Source organism: Asparagus officinalis, chromosome 8 (genome assembly GCF_001876935.1).
Source record: "Asparagus officinalis chromosome 8, Aspof.V1, whole genome shotgun sequence".
NCBI classification, from domain to species: domain Eukaryota; kingdom Viridiplantae; phylum Streptophyta; class Magnoliopsida; order Asparagales; family Asparagaceae; genus Asparagus; species Asparagus officinalis.
This window is the reverse complement of record NC_033801.1, coordinates 96,644,148-96,660,844: the sequence shown is the minus strand read 5'-3', so window position 1 is coordinate 96,660,844 and position 16,697 is coordinate 96,644,148. Positions and strand designations below refer to the sequence as shown.

General features: G+C 33.8%; 1 protein-coding gene across 1 annotated transcript in view; it reads right to left on the bottom strand.

Moving 5' to 3' along the window:
- LOC109821570 (autophagy-related protein 8C-like) overlaps positions 1-1,964 on the bottom strand; it is a 6,376-nt gene extending 4,412 nt beyond the window's left edge. The window contains exons 1-3 of the mRNA XM_020387748.1: positions 1,876-1,964; positions 822-877; positions 659-746 (exon numbers count right to left, since the gene is read on the bottom strand). Of these exons, the coding sequence (XP_020243337.1) occupies positions 659-746; positions 822-877; positions 1,876-1,912 (181 nt within the window). The 5' untranslated portion in view covers positions 1,913-1,964. The remainder of the gene's footprint in view (positions 1-658; positions 747-821; positions 878-1,875) is intronic.

Here is a 16,697-nt window from a genome sequence, read left to right as displayed (position 1 = left end):
AGGACCAAGAAAAAAAGGGGAGAATATTAGTTATATGATACGAGCATCTTGGGAAGAAACAAACGAAATACCAAGAGAAGTATAGAATAACTTGTATAAGAATCAAGGCCTCATGATATAATGAACATGATTAAGATGAAAAGAAACCGATGCTTATGAAAGCAGATGAAGGGTACTAAAGGATCGACAAAGTTTATTCTCCTGAGATCCCATCCTAAGCTAATTGTAAGTTGAGGTAAAACCTCAACACAAAATTAATAGATAGCAAGACTTTCATTTTATAATGGAGACAAGTTATTGTGATGCACAACATAGAGTATCTAGACAAATGTTGAAATTTGTACAAAAAATATGTGGTCCACCATGAAAGGAAAGTAGTACTCAACTTCATGCTTTCTTAAATATTATAGTTTCCACGATCTATACATTTTGACAAGTTACCTCTCCTTTTAAGATTATTTTCAATGCATTTAGATAATGAAGGAACTATATAATTGTGTCTCACTCAGGGTAAGATTTTTTTTTAAGACTGCACGTAGCTTTTTCTTGACTTTCTAGGATTGCGTACATCTCAAATAAAATTAACACTTTTTCGCCATAATCTATTTTTTCTAGAAATTAAATATCTCATAGAAAATGGGTAATCCTCATCATTAACAGAAAAAATATTGATAAAGAAAATAAAACACTAACTTCTTCTTGTCAATATCTGGGATGTCACTCCTTTCAGCCTTCTCAACTATCACCTGCACATGAAAAATAACAAATAAATAGATGAGAAAAGAGTGTATAGTATGTACAAATAAAGGAGAGGCACTCACAGGAATTCTATCAGGATATTTCTCCCTAATACGAGCAGCTTCAGCCTGTCTCCTTTCTGAAATATAGAACGTTAATTTTAGAACTAAAGTGAGAGAAACTAAGCTAATACTAATGGTTACAAGTTTAGACTCATATATGCATTACAATTTCTGTCGCAATAGCAAGAATCATAATCTCCGAATGGATAATGGAACTGTCAGTTAGACACGTGCAAAATGTTTGTATTACATCAAAAGTTTGTAAGACATAGAAAGACATTGAAACAACCACCTCAGTTTATGCACCAGCTCTTAAGCATAGAAGAAATAACGAGTTTTTATTATCCACGAAACAAGTCCATACAACTTCTGTATCCAAAAAACTAGTTCACTGGTTTGCTATCATCAACGATAACATTCAGTACTGATAATCCTCTAGTTCCCAAGGGAACAAGTTAATGCTTCACCAATGCTTATATCTTTTTCAGCCTAACGTGATTTCTCTTCCCAGTAGAATTACTACTACTACTACTACTAGAACAATAAATCCTTTACCCCAAAGTTTGTGGTTTGGCTACATGAATAATATTCTTCCATTCAATTCGGATGAGAGTTATCTCCTCCGTCAAGTTAACTATTAATAGTTGGTTCCAGCCGTCCTTTACTAATACTAAAAAGACACCAAGAACCAAATAAACATGTGTCTGCAACATACAAGACAACCTTATGAATCACTAGATGCAAGTATTAACCAAGATAACAGAATTAGTTGATACGGATTTCTATTGATACAGTCTAGGTCTAATCTGACTTATATCTTCAGGGAGATTTCCTGTATTAGGCTAGTCTCAGTGTCAAATGAGCTTCCATCCAAGTTTATTCCTTTTGGCAAAATTTCTTAGTGTTCTTGATCAAAGTTTTCTTTTTTACGCGAATTACAATCAAAACCCTAAATAAATACAAGCAATGATCCAAAGAATTCTCAATAAAGAATAAGATTCATGAAAAGAACCCTGATTTCATATAAAATTCATAATTGCGATTTTGCTGGAAAGCAAGAAAACAGAGCACAAACCGAGAGGATGTTCAAGCTTGAATGAATTCTTCGCCATTGAATCCTTTCGCAAGATTATTCTGCTCCTTTTCCTGCAAATTATAAAACAATTATTATTGAGATTTCTCACATTATATTTGGATATCACGTTGTTTTACTTATTTTCATGATGTTTTTACAAAAAATAAAACACCATGTGTTTAAAAATCATAATATTTTTTGAACTAAATCATGCTCAAACTAAAAAATACAATACTTATTTCAAAAAGATGTTTTAAATTGAGATTTCTCACATTATATTTGGATATCACGTTGTTTTACTTATTTTCATGATGTTTTTACAAAAAATAAAACACCATGTGTTTAAAAATCATAATATTTTTTGAACTAAATCATGCTCAAACTAAAAAATACAATACTTATTTCAAAAAGATGTTTTAAGTTTGGTGTTTTAGTTTTGAGTTTGAGAAAGTGTTAATATAATATTTAATATAATATATTAAATGTAATTAATATAAAGTTATTATCAACATGCTTATTATATTATACTATACTCTACTATATTATAGTTAATTTAATATATTAATAATATTTATTAAATAATATAAAAATATAATAAATAAAATATCTTATATAATAATATAATAACATATTAAATACGAGCATATTAAATATGTTAATAATATATTATATAATAAATAAATAATAATAAAATATAATAAACTAAAGTAATTAATAAAAGTTATTAAAAATATAATAATATAATAATATTACTATAACAGTATATATCACTATAATGTACTCCTCATGTAAAAAAAAAAAAAAAAAAAAAAAAAAAAAAAAAAAAAAAAAAAAAAAAAAAAAAACAAAAAAAGAAAAAAAAAAAAAAAAAAAAAAAAAAAAATAAATTAAATTATAATTAAATTAATAATTATAAAATATTATATATGTAACATATTTAATAATACAAACAATATAATAATATTATTATCTATAACAATATTGTATAGTAAATGCAATATAATATATAAAATTATTAATATATTATGTATAAATTAATATAATTTATTATAAAGTAAAATAATTTTTAATAATAAATAATTTATGTCTAACAAATGATAATATAAAAAAAAAAATAATATATCTAAAATATAATAATATTTATTATATCATAAATACGTAATATATATCAACAGTACTATTTAATAAACTCTAAGCCTGATTAAAAACTATAATAAATTATATAATATTAAAATATTTATAATATATTAATTATTAATAACATATGAGTAATAACATAATATTAATTTTATTATTAATGATTATATTATATGAATTATAGTATAATATTATAACAATCATAAAATAACATTATTATAAAAAATATTAATATAATATACAACAATAACAAATTGATATATCAAAATAATTAAATATATAATTATTTTAAAATAATATGTAATACTTATAATATAGTTGTAATTATAATATAATATAATTTATTAAAGTACAATACAATATTAATACATTATACAATATTATATTGCATTACATAATATACAACAATAACAAATTGATATACCAAAATAATTAAATATATAATTATTTTAAAATAATATGTAATAATTATAATATAATATAACTCATTAAAGTACAATATAATATTAAAACATTATATAATATTATATTGCATTACATTTAATACTTATAATACTATAATAATATAAACTAAATATTATAACATTTTATTCACAATATATTTTATTATAATTAATATATAATATATTAATAATATATTTAATACTAATGTTATAATGAGTTAAACTAGTGTTGACCAAAAATACTTAACATGGTGTTTTTAAAAAAAAATTAAGGTAAAAACACAACACCATAGTGTTTTTTTATAAAAACACAATAATAAAAACATCATGATATCCAAACGAAGCCTTAGTTATTCGGTTCACTCCTGTTTTTGAGCTACTATTACTTATACTAGTGTGGTGTATGTGCTTTGCAGGTAAGCACACTTGTTGATCATTTTATTGGGAATTTTTATTGTTTTCTAGAGAGAAGAATGAGGAATGGCCTAATTATTAAGATGTTATAGGTAAGTTGTGAAGAACTAACGATATTAAATGAGCTGATTGATGGATAGTGGGACTCAATGAGTCCAGATTAAATGTGTAATTGGTGGAAGGTTATGAAACTCACATTAATAAGTAGGTTATTATTCTAATAATGTTTTTTCTTCTTAACTATATGTTTATATTCTTATATATATGATTGTGAAATTATACTATATTCAAATAATCATATTCCCGCTAAAAGTACGAGTTCAGAAAATGCTTTCCATAATCAATATTACCATTTACTATTTTAAATATTTTATTTAAATCTTAATTTATCCTGATTCAAATTATATCTTATACTAATCCCGTGTGAACTACCTATAGCTCATCAGTTAAAAAAAAATTTAGATTAACAAAACAAATGAAACACTATTTTAAATATTTTATTTAAATCATAATCTATCCTAATACTAATTATATCTTATACTAATACTATATGAACTACCTATAGCTCAACAATTTAAAAGAAAAAATAAGATTAAGAATCATATGTAGCTAACATATTATAATACATGAAGTATTACCAAAAAACTAAACAATTTTAAAAATTACATAAAAACCCCACAAAAGTTTAAAATTACACAAAATACCTTGATTTTCAAAACTTAAAACAAGAAACATGAATTCTAAAAAGTAAAAATAGTCTCAGAAGAACTTAAAATTTTTAATTAACACCATTATAGAAATGACATCAAAAGTTCAAATTACAAAAAACCACCCTAAAATTCTAAAATTTTAAAACTTACAAACAATATAGATGAATTCAATGGATTAACAGTAGACTCTTTAAAATTTAAAATTAGCAAGAAATAACCTCAAAGTTATAAAAATTATAAATATTCCCTTAAAAGTTAAATATTGCAAAAACTTGAAATTTCAAAACGTATAGCCATTACACATTAAATCTAGAAATTGTTAATAGACTGCTGAAAATTTGAATTTTGCAAAAATCAACCCAATTTGTAAAAAATTACTTGTAAAATATCAGAGTTGCAAGAAATATCATAGAATTTAAAAACTTACCACCAACACACGAAATATAAAAATTATAAGCACCCAAACTTAAATTTTTTTTTAAATATTATATAAGTTTAAAAAATTACAAACCACACCCTGAAAAGTTCAAAATTACAAAAAATGTTGAAATTTCTAAACTTAATAAAGAAAATACTAATTGTCTTATATTCTTTCATTAAGATATACAAATTTAACTTTCAATTTAAAGTTTATTATCCGTTTTTAGCATCTAAAAGTAGTCTAAATTGATACAAGTAAAAAAATAGCAGTAACAATAGATTAAAAACATCTAGTTAAGGAATAAAAATTTAAAAAATATGTGATAGATCAAAAATTAACATCACGGTATAAATTAAAGGAATCGCATATAATTTTGCTAATAACATTAATTAATGATAAAACAATATAAGGAGTTATGTATAGAGAAACTATCAGAAAGATTAGAGATATCCTTCAAAAGAATGAAATTGTTTTTATTTCAGATGGAGAAGTGAAGAAAATAAATCAAAAATTCAAAAATGTTCATAAATCACTTGAATTGAAATTGACAAAAGTCTTATCAACTAAAGAAGCACTGATTGAATTCACCTTGAAGAACATATTGAACAACTTTGTCCTAATCAAATAAGCATTCTTCATGAAAAATACAAGAAAAATTAGTAAGTTTTTATAAATTTTCATAATTTATTTTTCAAATACTAAAGAAATCATAAAATTAATATAAAATTACATACAAAAAGTTTTACGATAGAAACTAAACTAAAGCCATTTATCAACTATGTTATGAGATGTAACAAGCCAAATAAGAGGAGAAAAATCACTATAATTGGCAAAATGAATATACACGATACTTATTTACAATAGTATAAGTTAAAAAAAAATTAAATCAACATTTCTCTTTTTCTTATACAGTGGCATGACTCAACGTGTAACTTTATTTGGGAATATGACTACCAACGAAGAATCAATTCTTGAACACACGATCAAAGATAAGCATGTAATGAAACTATCAGATTTCTATTCGTTTTTCATGAAATAAAATATCAAAATCAAATATTAATATTATAACCTAAGATAAATTGATAACAAAAAAATGCTATTATTTATTGTAGGTTCTCTTGGAAAATGACATAGACAGAGCAAATGTGATATTATTTGACGCAACAGAAACTCTTATTGGATGCATAATAGAAGAATTCATTACAGAGAAAAAAAGAGGTAACTCATAATCATATTTAAATAATAAATTAAAAATAAAAAAGTTTCATATATATAAAATTAACATTTATTCTCATTGAACCAAAAAATAATTAAAGTCCACATTTCCAGAAGTTTGTGTTGAATATCGAAAATATATTTAACTTCTTGAGAAGTGAGACAATAAAATAAAAGATGAACGAGCCTAGAGAAAGATAACAGCAAAATAAATCTAGCTCTAGCCTGATGTCATAATTGATGTAGACGATAAAGACACAACTCTAGAATTGTCTAAGAAAAAGATAAAGGTGGAGAAGGATTTATCTAGACTCAATAATATAGTGAAACAAAATGATTTGTTTCCTAAATTTTTTATAGAATAATTTAATTTTTTTGAGTAAAATTAGGGATATTTAGAAGAGATTTTCATGAACTTTTTAGTACTTTTGTATGCTTATGTGGATGCTTTATCATATAAAAGTTACTAGACTTAGTATTAATTTTTGTTTATAATTTTTTATGAAGTGTATAAATGATTACGAACAAACTTCATATCCTCTTTAGTTTAATTCTAGCCCACTTTTAATCAATCATCTTAGCTTATTGGCTTTAATTATTCAACTTACATTTATAACACTATTTTTAAGTGTTTTTAACTTTCGCAATATTATACTTTCTCAAGTCAAGCTTGGTTTCATGTCTATCTAAATAACATGAAATTTTAAATTAACTTTGGATTACATTTGTTTCATGTTAATTTAATTATCAACATAAAAATTTAGATTTAGCATAGACCATTCAAACAAATATCAAAAATAAATAAATAATCACAATACTAAAGTTTAGAGATATAAGCGAGCAAAAACCATCAAAATATGACTCGCTGCTTGAAAAAAATGGAAACAACGAGCATCAAAGCACTAGCGAGAACATCTCCACCGTCCCCAGGGGGAAGGGGTTAGGTTTATAAAATACTAATCATAACATATATATATATATATATCAGTCATATGCCCTAAACTAAGAGGAGTTAAGATTTAGAAATCCATAACACGAGATGAGTACATCGAGCGAAATAATCCAAACAATGAAACCCTCATATATATACCATGTATCTTAAATTGTGGATCGCTAAATAACAACTCCAAATCCTATATGTAAATAATCAACAAAGAAAAATACATCACCAATAGCTCATCTAAAAATATGTCGTATACGTAGTATCGTAGTTTCTCATGCTGCCCTCAGGTAGGTGGCACGGAAACAAATGTACAATATGGTGAAAGCCTCGTTAAAGTATCTACCACCACATAAGAATGTCACATGTTGGACTACATCCACAAACATTACTCGTCTGAGTCCTAGGCGTCCTGAATATGTAATGTGTAGTCGTTCATAGTATCATGTGGCTCACAAACTAACACACTCGGAGTGCAGTCATCCGCTATATCATGTGGTGCACATACATTCGCACTCATCCACCGAAACAATGATGCATTACAGAGTGTAGTCGTCCGCTAAATCTCATGCGGTACACGGACTAACGCACTCAGAATGTAGTCACCCACGTTCTCATTGTGGTGCAGGGCTAACGCACTCAAGCATCCACAACTATCATAAATCGAAATAATCGTCACTCCCTATCATGACAAACACAAAACATTAGACTACGCACATCAAAAGGCTCGTGCGTGCTCAAACCCAGTACGTGCACTCTCATGGTCACACACGTGTATCGACGTACGACTCGCACTTCGTGTTTACGATAAAACATATGTGGAAGATCAACTTTTACAATACAGCACTAGGTCAGTCAACTGATAGCTCATCGGTCGACCGGGCGATGACATGCACAAACATGCACAAACAACAAACCTCAATCGGTCGACCGATACATTATGTCGGTCGACCGACCAAAGAGGAACCCCAGTTCCTACTGACCAATCGGTCGACTGATTATTTTGATCAGTCGACTGACCAAAGAGAAATTTCCAGCTCCTGAGAAATCAATTCGGTCGGCTGATCCTTCTGATCAGTCGACCGACCAGGTGACAGATCAAAAACGTCAGGTTTTCTCTAACACCAAAGTCGAATTTTTTTTTAAAAAACTCATGTATAAAATCTTGATTTAGTGTAATTAGGGTTTACTCTGATACATGAAACTACAAAATCAATTTGAGGGGATCTAATAACTCTAATTTGATTATGTTTGTAAATTCATCCTGAAAACAATTAAATTAGCAAAAATCTCATGTTAGATTTATTTCAAATCTTCAACCCTAATTAAAGAATTTGTTACATAACTTTTAAATAAAAAAAATTAAACTTTTACATCGTAAAGTTAATGGGTGATCTCTACACATATAATAGTTTTTAAAAATCTAATAAAAACCAAGAAAATGGGGATGAGTTTGGAGGAGATGAAACTCACCTTTTGGAAACGTTTTGATTTGTCAACTCTTACCCTAAAAAATAATAGATCTCAAATCGATTACTAACAGGTCCATTCATCCCAAAATGATCACCAACCATAATAGAACTCATTTATCATTATTTACAATAATATTTTTAAATTTTTGGGGTTTTACATTCACCCCTCCTTAAAGAGAATTTCGTCACCGAAATTCAGTAATTTATTATAAATCACCAGGTATGTGTCATATACGCAATATTTACACTTAACATCTAGAATATGAATACTCCCACTTATCCTCTAATTAAACCAAACTAGTATGCTGGGCAAAAAGTATAAACAAGAAACCCCTAATGTATATACCATGTGTTCTGAATGATTAGTTGTTAAGTGTTAATACCCGCATTCCAGCGTGAAGTGTAAATGCGACTATATAGATAAGATAAACACCAACATATTATAACCAATAATATATCTGCTCAAACAGGTGTGGATAGTCACGACGCATATCCTCCTCGCACTCCCAGAAAGCTTTCTCAACTCTCTTCCTGTTCTACTAGATTTTGACAATGGAATCACCTTATTCCGAAGTTTCTTTTCCTCCTTGGCAAGAATATGGACTGGAATCTCAACTGTAGTCAAATCCGCCTGAAGCTCTAACTCTGGCAAATCAATCACTCTCTGCTGTTCTTCGTCTCATAAATGTTTTTCGAGCATCGAGATATGAAAAACATCATGCACACCCGATATCAACACTAGAATGTCTAGTCGGTACGAGACTGCTCTAACACAATCGATAATCCTAAACGGACTGATATATCTCGGGGCAAGCTTTTCCCGTTTGCCAAACCGTTTAACACTTTTCATATGTGATACCTTCAACAAGACATAGTATCCAACCTAGAATTCTAAGGGTCGTCGCCTCTGATCTGCATAACTCTTCTGCCGACTCTGGGCTGTAAGAATACGCTCCCGAATTAACGCTATTTTCTCTAAAGTCTGTCTAACATGATCTTACCTAAGTAATAAGCTATCCTTTAGTTCTGCCCAACAAAGTGGGGATCTATAGGCCCTCCCGTATAATGTCTCATAAGGAGCTATACCTATAATCGATTGATAACTATTGTTATAGGCAAACTCAATCAATGGTAAGTATTTACCTATAATCGATTAAATCCGTCTCTAAAATAAGCTTTACCGTCGTTAAAAATTATTTATTGACAGAGTAATAGCAACGGACATTTCCGTCGCTAAAACTAGGGTTATAGCGATGAAAATTTCCGTCGCTATTACTCCGTAGGTAAAATGTCATTTTCTACTAGTGAGTGATCTTCCCAACTACCTTGAAAATCGATCACACACATCCGATGCATATCTTCCAACACTTGGTTGGCTCTCTCTGTTTAACCATCTATCTGTGGGTGGAAAACACTACTATAAGCTTGCTGGCTGTCGAAAGAATTCTGAAAGCTCTTCCAGAAATGTGATGTGAATACTGAGCCACGATCTGATACAATCGTCTCTAAAACTCCATGCAATCTCACAATCTCCCTAATGAAAATCCTTGTATAAGTCTCTGCAGTATGAGTTGTCTTAACTAGTAAGAAGTGCGTTGATTTCATCAGTCAATTAGCAATCACTCAAATGAAATCATTTCCTTTGTTAGACCTCGGCAATCCCATAATGAAATCCATTGAAATATCTGCCTACTTCCATTCAGTTATAGGTAAGGGCTGTAGGGTACCAGCTGATCTCTGATGTTCTGCCTTCACTTGCTAACAGGTAAAGCATTTAGATACATACTTCACAACATTCCTACACATGCCATTCCACCAAAAATTCCTCTTCAAATCCTTGTACATCTTGGTTGTGCCTGGATGTACAGTGTACCTGGTATGGTGCGCCTCAGCAAACAGATCCTTCTTCAACTATGGATTATCTGGCACTACTAACTGACCTTTTATTCGAAGACCTCCATCTGATCCGATGGTCTAATCTGCCTTGGGTTCTTTATAAATTTCTCCCTTTCGGGCTTGAATCCAAGAGTCTTCCAACTAAGCGTTGATCACTCTATTAGTCCATGATAGCTGAATTGCTAATGCTCCAAAAATGCATTGCTTCCGCCAACCCCTAATCTAAAATCAAACCGACTAAGGGTAAACTGACTAAGGGTGAAAAGATCTCGGTACAACGAGCATCTTAAAGTTGCAAGTTTATGGTGACACTTCCTGCTCAAAGCATCTGCTATGACATTCGCCTTACCCGGATGATACTGGAGTGCAAACTCATAGTTCTTAATAAACTTGACTCATCTCCTCTACCTTTGGTTGAGTTCCTTCTGAGAAAAGAGATATTTCAGGCTCTGATGATCTGTATATAACTCGAACTGAACTCCATAATGATAATGCCTCCATATTTTTAGTGTGAAGACCACCGCTACCAACTCTAAGTCATGAGTGGGATAATTCTGCTCATAAGTCCTTAACTGTAGAACCCCGTAATTTTTATAATGTTTATCTGTGAATTATGAGTAATAAATAATTCTTTTATGATAAATAGCTTGAGGTCATTGATGTTCATGAAAACAAGTTATTTGAGATGATATGAGAGTATGGGTGTAGAGTTTTGTGCGATGGTTTTGCAAATAAGCAAAACATGCACAAAAAACTGGAATTTACCAGATCAGTCGACCGATCAGTCGACTGACTGTATCAATCGACCGATCAGTAGACTGATACGCTGATTTCCAGTTTTTCAGCTTTCGGGTCTGTTTTGATTTGGTTCGGGTTTGGGTCGGGTTTAGCTGTTCATATATATTCTCCTTCACTCGAAATCACCCCTCTCATCTTCAGATCTGAGAAAACCATAGCCCCCTCTCCCCTATCTCAAACCCTAGTTTTGTTCTTGGTGATTTGGGGAAGAACTTGGAGGATTTTCGTCGAAATCTTCACGTTGCAGCGAAGGGGAACCTCTCTCTCTCAGATCCAGGAGTTGTTCATCACCCCAGAGGTGAGTAACATCTTACTCAACCTTGTCCTATTTTCCTAAACGTTTTCAAAGGGTTTTTATGAGTTTTGATGAGCCAAAAATGTAATTTTTGTACAAAAGATTGATTTTTATAGCATATAGTGGGAAAATATGTGATTTTAGAATGTTAAAAAAACTCACCAACGTTTTGTGAATTGAAGATCTAGATCTGAAACGTTTTTTTAAGAGATTTAACACGAGTTTTGTTTTAAAAATGTTTTAAAACATGAATGCACATGATTAGGGTTTTGTTTATGTAATTATACATGAAAGTTTCGTTTCAGTTTAGTTCATACATGTTAATATCAGTATCTTTATGCTTGGGATTGATGGGGATGATTTTAGATAGATTGCATGGTAGAAATCAACCTGCACAAAGTTTCTGCATTCAATCGGTCGACTGATCAGTCGACCGACGGGCCGAATTTTTCAGCATCAGTCGACTGACGGGTTGATTATGTTTTCTCAGCTCCGCAGTCGACAGATCAGTCGACTGGTGAGCTGAGGCTTGTAGGCGTATAAAATTACTTATAGGTCCCTTAGCACAACTCGGCACAAACCGACGAACCAACGAGGCGACGAGGTTAACGAATCGCACGCAAGCAACGGAATGCATCCATTCGCGTGTGGAATCAAGCCAAGGGTTCGAGGACAGAACCGAAAAACGGATACAACGACAAAACGACGAAACCCAACACCAAAGGGGGGGGCTCGGCCGAAACCGAGCCACCTCAGGGTGGCTCGGTGTGCCAGCCCAGATCTGTGCGCGGGCACAGTTCAGAGAGCCTATAAATAGGCCCCCTTGGGTTCATTTGAAAAGGTTGGAACTTTGAGAGCCGAAACTCTGCCGAATTGAGAATCGAGCTTGGAGTTTTAAAGACTTGAGGACTTGAACATTCAGATCTGGTTCTCGGCAAGCATCCACGTCACAAAAGGCAGAAGTTCGAGAAAGAGAAGGATCAGATCTGAGATCTACACGAGATCATACTCCGGATCAAAGCTTGGCCTTTGATCCCGAGAATTAAGGGCGATTATTTCCTTGGTGAATTAATCCCCCCCCCGGCTATTATTTCCTTCGCGAAATAATACCCGTCAAATCGTGTAGATCCGACCGGATCTAGATCGCGCGGTGGTCCGTCGACCATGACGTCTGGTCGGTCGACCGAGATGCCTAGCGGTCGACCGCCAGGCTCGTGCCAGAGTTCGGTCGACCGGATCGGTCGACCGCAGTACTCTCTGTTGTATTTTCCCTATTTTGTACATTTTTGAATATTTGTTCAGGTTCGAGCGATTTCCTAGACTATCTGACGTTGGTATTTGGTCTTACTATGTACCCAGGCATGATAGAAGACCTGAGGGTACCAATTATGGATATATACACTGTTTTGACTGTGAATTGATATAGGTAGATTTCACTATGTATCTCAATGATATTTTCACCATTTCTCAGTCCTCGTGTTGGACAAGCATAACCTTTTAGTCCTCGTGTTGGACACCCTTCCCACTTAGTCCTCGTGTTGGACATGCATTGCTATTTAATCCTCGTGTTGGATATGCATTACCATCCGGTCCATGCGTTGGACAACGGTCACATCCGGTCCATGCGTTGGACAACGGTTATATTCAGTCCATGAGTTGGACGTTTACTTCATGCAGTCTATGGGTTGGACGTTTAATTTATATAGTCTATGTTTTGGACACTTAATCGTTTTCTGACATGTCACTCATGTGAGTTTGACATGACACTTATGTAGATTTTGATATGATATTCATGTAAGTAATAACATGATACTCATGTTGGCTATGACACAGCACTGTATTTATGCTCTGGTATTTGTTGCATTTCTTTTATTATTGTTACTGTACTAGAACCTCGGGTTTGGTGGTTAGGGGTTTACAATTTGAGATATAGGTATATACATGAGGGTTTCCTTGTTTGGATTATTTCGCTCGACGTACCTATGCTCGTGTTGTAAATTTCTAAATACTAAAATCCTCTTTAGTAAGATCAATGATTTTAGATCTATTATGTATTATCTGTATTTTCTTATACAACGAGCCATGTTCCCTTGGGGTTGGTTGTGATGTTGCTCGCTAGCGCTTTGACGCTCGTTGTCCCTCCCCCTTTCAGGTAACGAGCCAGGAGCCCGGAGAGTCGTAGGTTGATGGTGATGCATTTTAGCTTCAGCTGTCTACTTAGTTATATTTTCTTTTGGAGTTCCACAGTAGACTTTTGTTTAGACATTTGAGAGTCTTAATCTAGAAGTTGTAAAGGCTGTGTGCCTTATTTCCTCTTGTCAAATATTTATATTTGAGACTTGTTGAGTATTCCAGTTATCTATTCAGACATTGACTATGTATTCCTGTATGTTGGATGATGAGATATTAATATGATCACTATCATTTCATCAGTTATTTCTTGTATTATCTTCTACTTGCTTTTGTACCTATACCTATTGTTGACTCTACTAGATAGATGTTAATTATGATGGTAAAACATGTTATTGCACGGTGTGGTGCATGGCAGGTTTGACATTCTTGGTTTCACCTTGGACTGCAGCCTTGTGTGAACCCAGGGGCGTCATAGTTGATATCAGAGCTCTAGTTCCAGTATCCTTAGGATCATCATGTGTGGAGTCGTGGAGCTAGGATAGAGTTTCTTAGGATTCATGTATAGAGTCCGTAAGGATTTCCTAGTATGAGTGAGGACGATATATGCGTATATCTCAAAATTTGAGAAATTTTTTTTATGACAACTATTTTTGTATAAGTTTAAAGTATTTGTGCAAATACTATATGTTGTGAAAATTGTATTATGATACGCTATTTATAGAAGTCTACTTTGACTCATAAACTCTTATTTTCTTATGATCAAAGAAATGGCAGGACGTGGTAGGCCTCGTACTCGGAGAGCTGGGCAGGCAGAGTCACAGCAGGCTCCACCTGAACCACAACAAGCTCAATCCGAGCCACAGCAGACACCACCTCAGCCACAACAGGCTCCCCAGTATCTCATTGATCTCATGGCTCCCATCGTAGCTAGGATGGCAGCGATTGAGGAGCTTGTGGCGAGCCATATCCCGCCACCACCACCACCAGTAGCTCAGCCATAGGGAATACCCGTCGTTCCTATTAGAGAGAGATCCCCAAAGATCACACCTGCAGCCGTTCCACTAGCAGTTCTAGACAGAGCCACAGAGCAGGAGGCTTGGCTCCGTATGGTTGAGAGATATCAGAAGATGAGGGTACCAGAGTTTCAGGGGTCAACAGACCCTCTTACAGCCCACAAGTGGAAGGAGGATGTGAGTAACACCCTCGACATACTCAGTGTAAATTTAGTTCAGAAGCAGTGGTTGACATCCTATAGTCTGAAGGGAGATGCCGGGAGATGGTACCGACTCCAGTTTACTCCAGATCAGAGGATGACCCTCACATGGGAGGACTTTATCTATTTCTTCGATGGGCAGTATATCTCTTCTGCAGCACGGACTCTCACATGGGAGGACTTTATCTATTTCTTCGATGGGCAGTATATCTCTTCTGCAGCACGGACTGAGAAGGGGCTTGAGTTGTCCTAGTTGACTCAGGGAGACATGACCGTGGCAGATTTTGAGAGCAGGTTTATGGAGTTGCTACATTTTATGGGTATGTGGCAGACAGGAGAGCGTCAGGCTCAGATGTTCTTGGCAGGGCTTCACCCTTATCTCCGCCGATACCTAGTCTCGAGGAGGTTCTATTCAGTTAAGGAAGTAGCTGAGGCCGCCACTTTACAGGAGATTGAGACTAGCATGTTTCAGAAGGATAAGGAAGGGAAGGCCAAGGCAGGGCAGAGTGGTGACAAAGGTAAGAACAAGAGATCTTTTTCTGGACATCAGCAGCAGCATCAGGGCTCTTATAAGAAGGGACCCCAGCAGGATCAGAGAGCGCATCAGCAGCGCAAGTTCCAGGGATCTTATTTTAACTGTCACAAGATCGGGCAAGTTTGTGGTGAAAGTTGCTGTTTTCATTGCTATCGAATCTATTACAACTTTAGTCGTTATAATAAACTCGAATGAAATAAAAAGTTGATCTTTTTATAAGATCTTCTTACACAATAAAAATAAAAAGTTTACAACTTTATCAAACAAACGCAGAGATCGTTTATCGGTCTTCTGCTTGCGTGGGATCTTTGCCTGTGCCGGGGTTTATCCGTGGACCACCGTCGATCAGATCTGATTGCTGAAGAATTGGACAGAGCTTCATCTATCCGCGAAGGGATCGAGAAACTGTAGCGCTTATCTCGGCGAAGCGAGATAATTGCTCTTCTTAGAATTACCACAACGGGATAATCGTAAGGATCAGATGCGAGTGATGCAGATCTGACGAGCTCTTCTTCTTTATGCCGACGAACTTGATCAGATCTCTACTCCTCCTCCTCTCTGAAATTCGTACGCCTTCAGTCTTTGATCCGGCAGGGCTTCACCTATTCTCCAAAATTCCAGATCTGAAAAAATGAGGCCTAAGGCTTGTATTTATAGGCTTGAGAGGATAACGGAGCGGTTAAAACCACCTAAAGGGCCCAAATCCGCGTTGGAGACACCCTAGGGTGTCTCCCAAAATCTGAAACACCCTAGGGTGTCTCCCAAAATCCGAGACACCCTAGGGTGTCTCGGTCTTAGCCGAGACACCGAAGGGGGTCTCGTTGGTCCGAGACACTCCTTTTGGTGTTTTTATCTGTTTCTGCTGTAATTCCTTCGTGCGGATTCGGATTTGAGTGATTCGAAATGCGTTGGAAAGCCGACAAGGAGTTCTATCAGCTCCGATGGTTGGATCATTTGTAGAGTGAATGAGACATGAAGGGCATTGTCCCTTTGTAAACATTGCGGGGCTCCCGATTAGCCCGCACCTTCGTTATTCCGGAATTCTGTCAGCTCACGTAGTTCGTCGATTCACTTCAAACGTTCACCGACGTCAATCGAACTCCTATGAACCGGATAGTGATGTTCATCATCGTTCCTTAACACTGAGCTGTTCGCGGAGACCTATAGGCAATTTTCGATACCTACAGATACCCCCTCCAA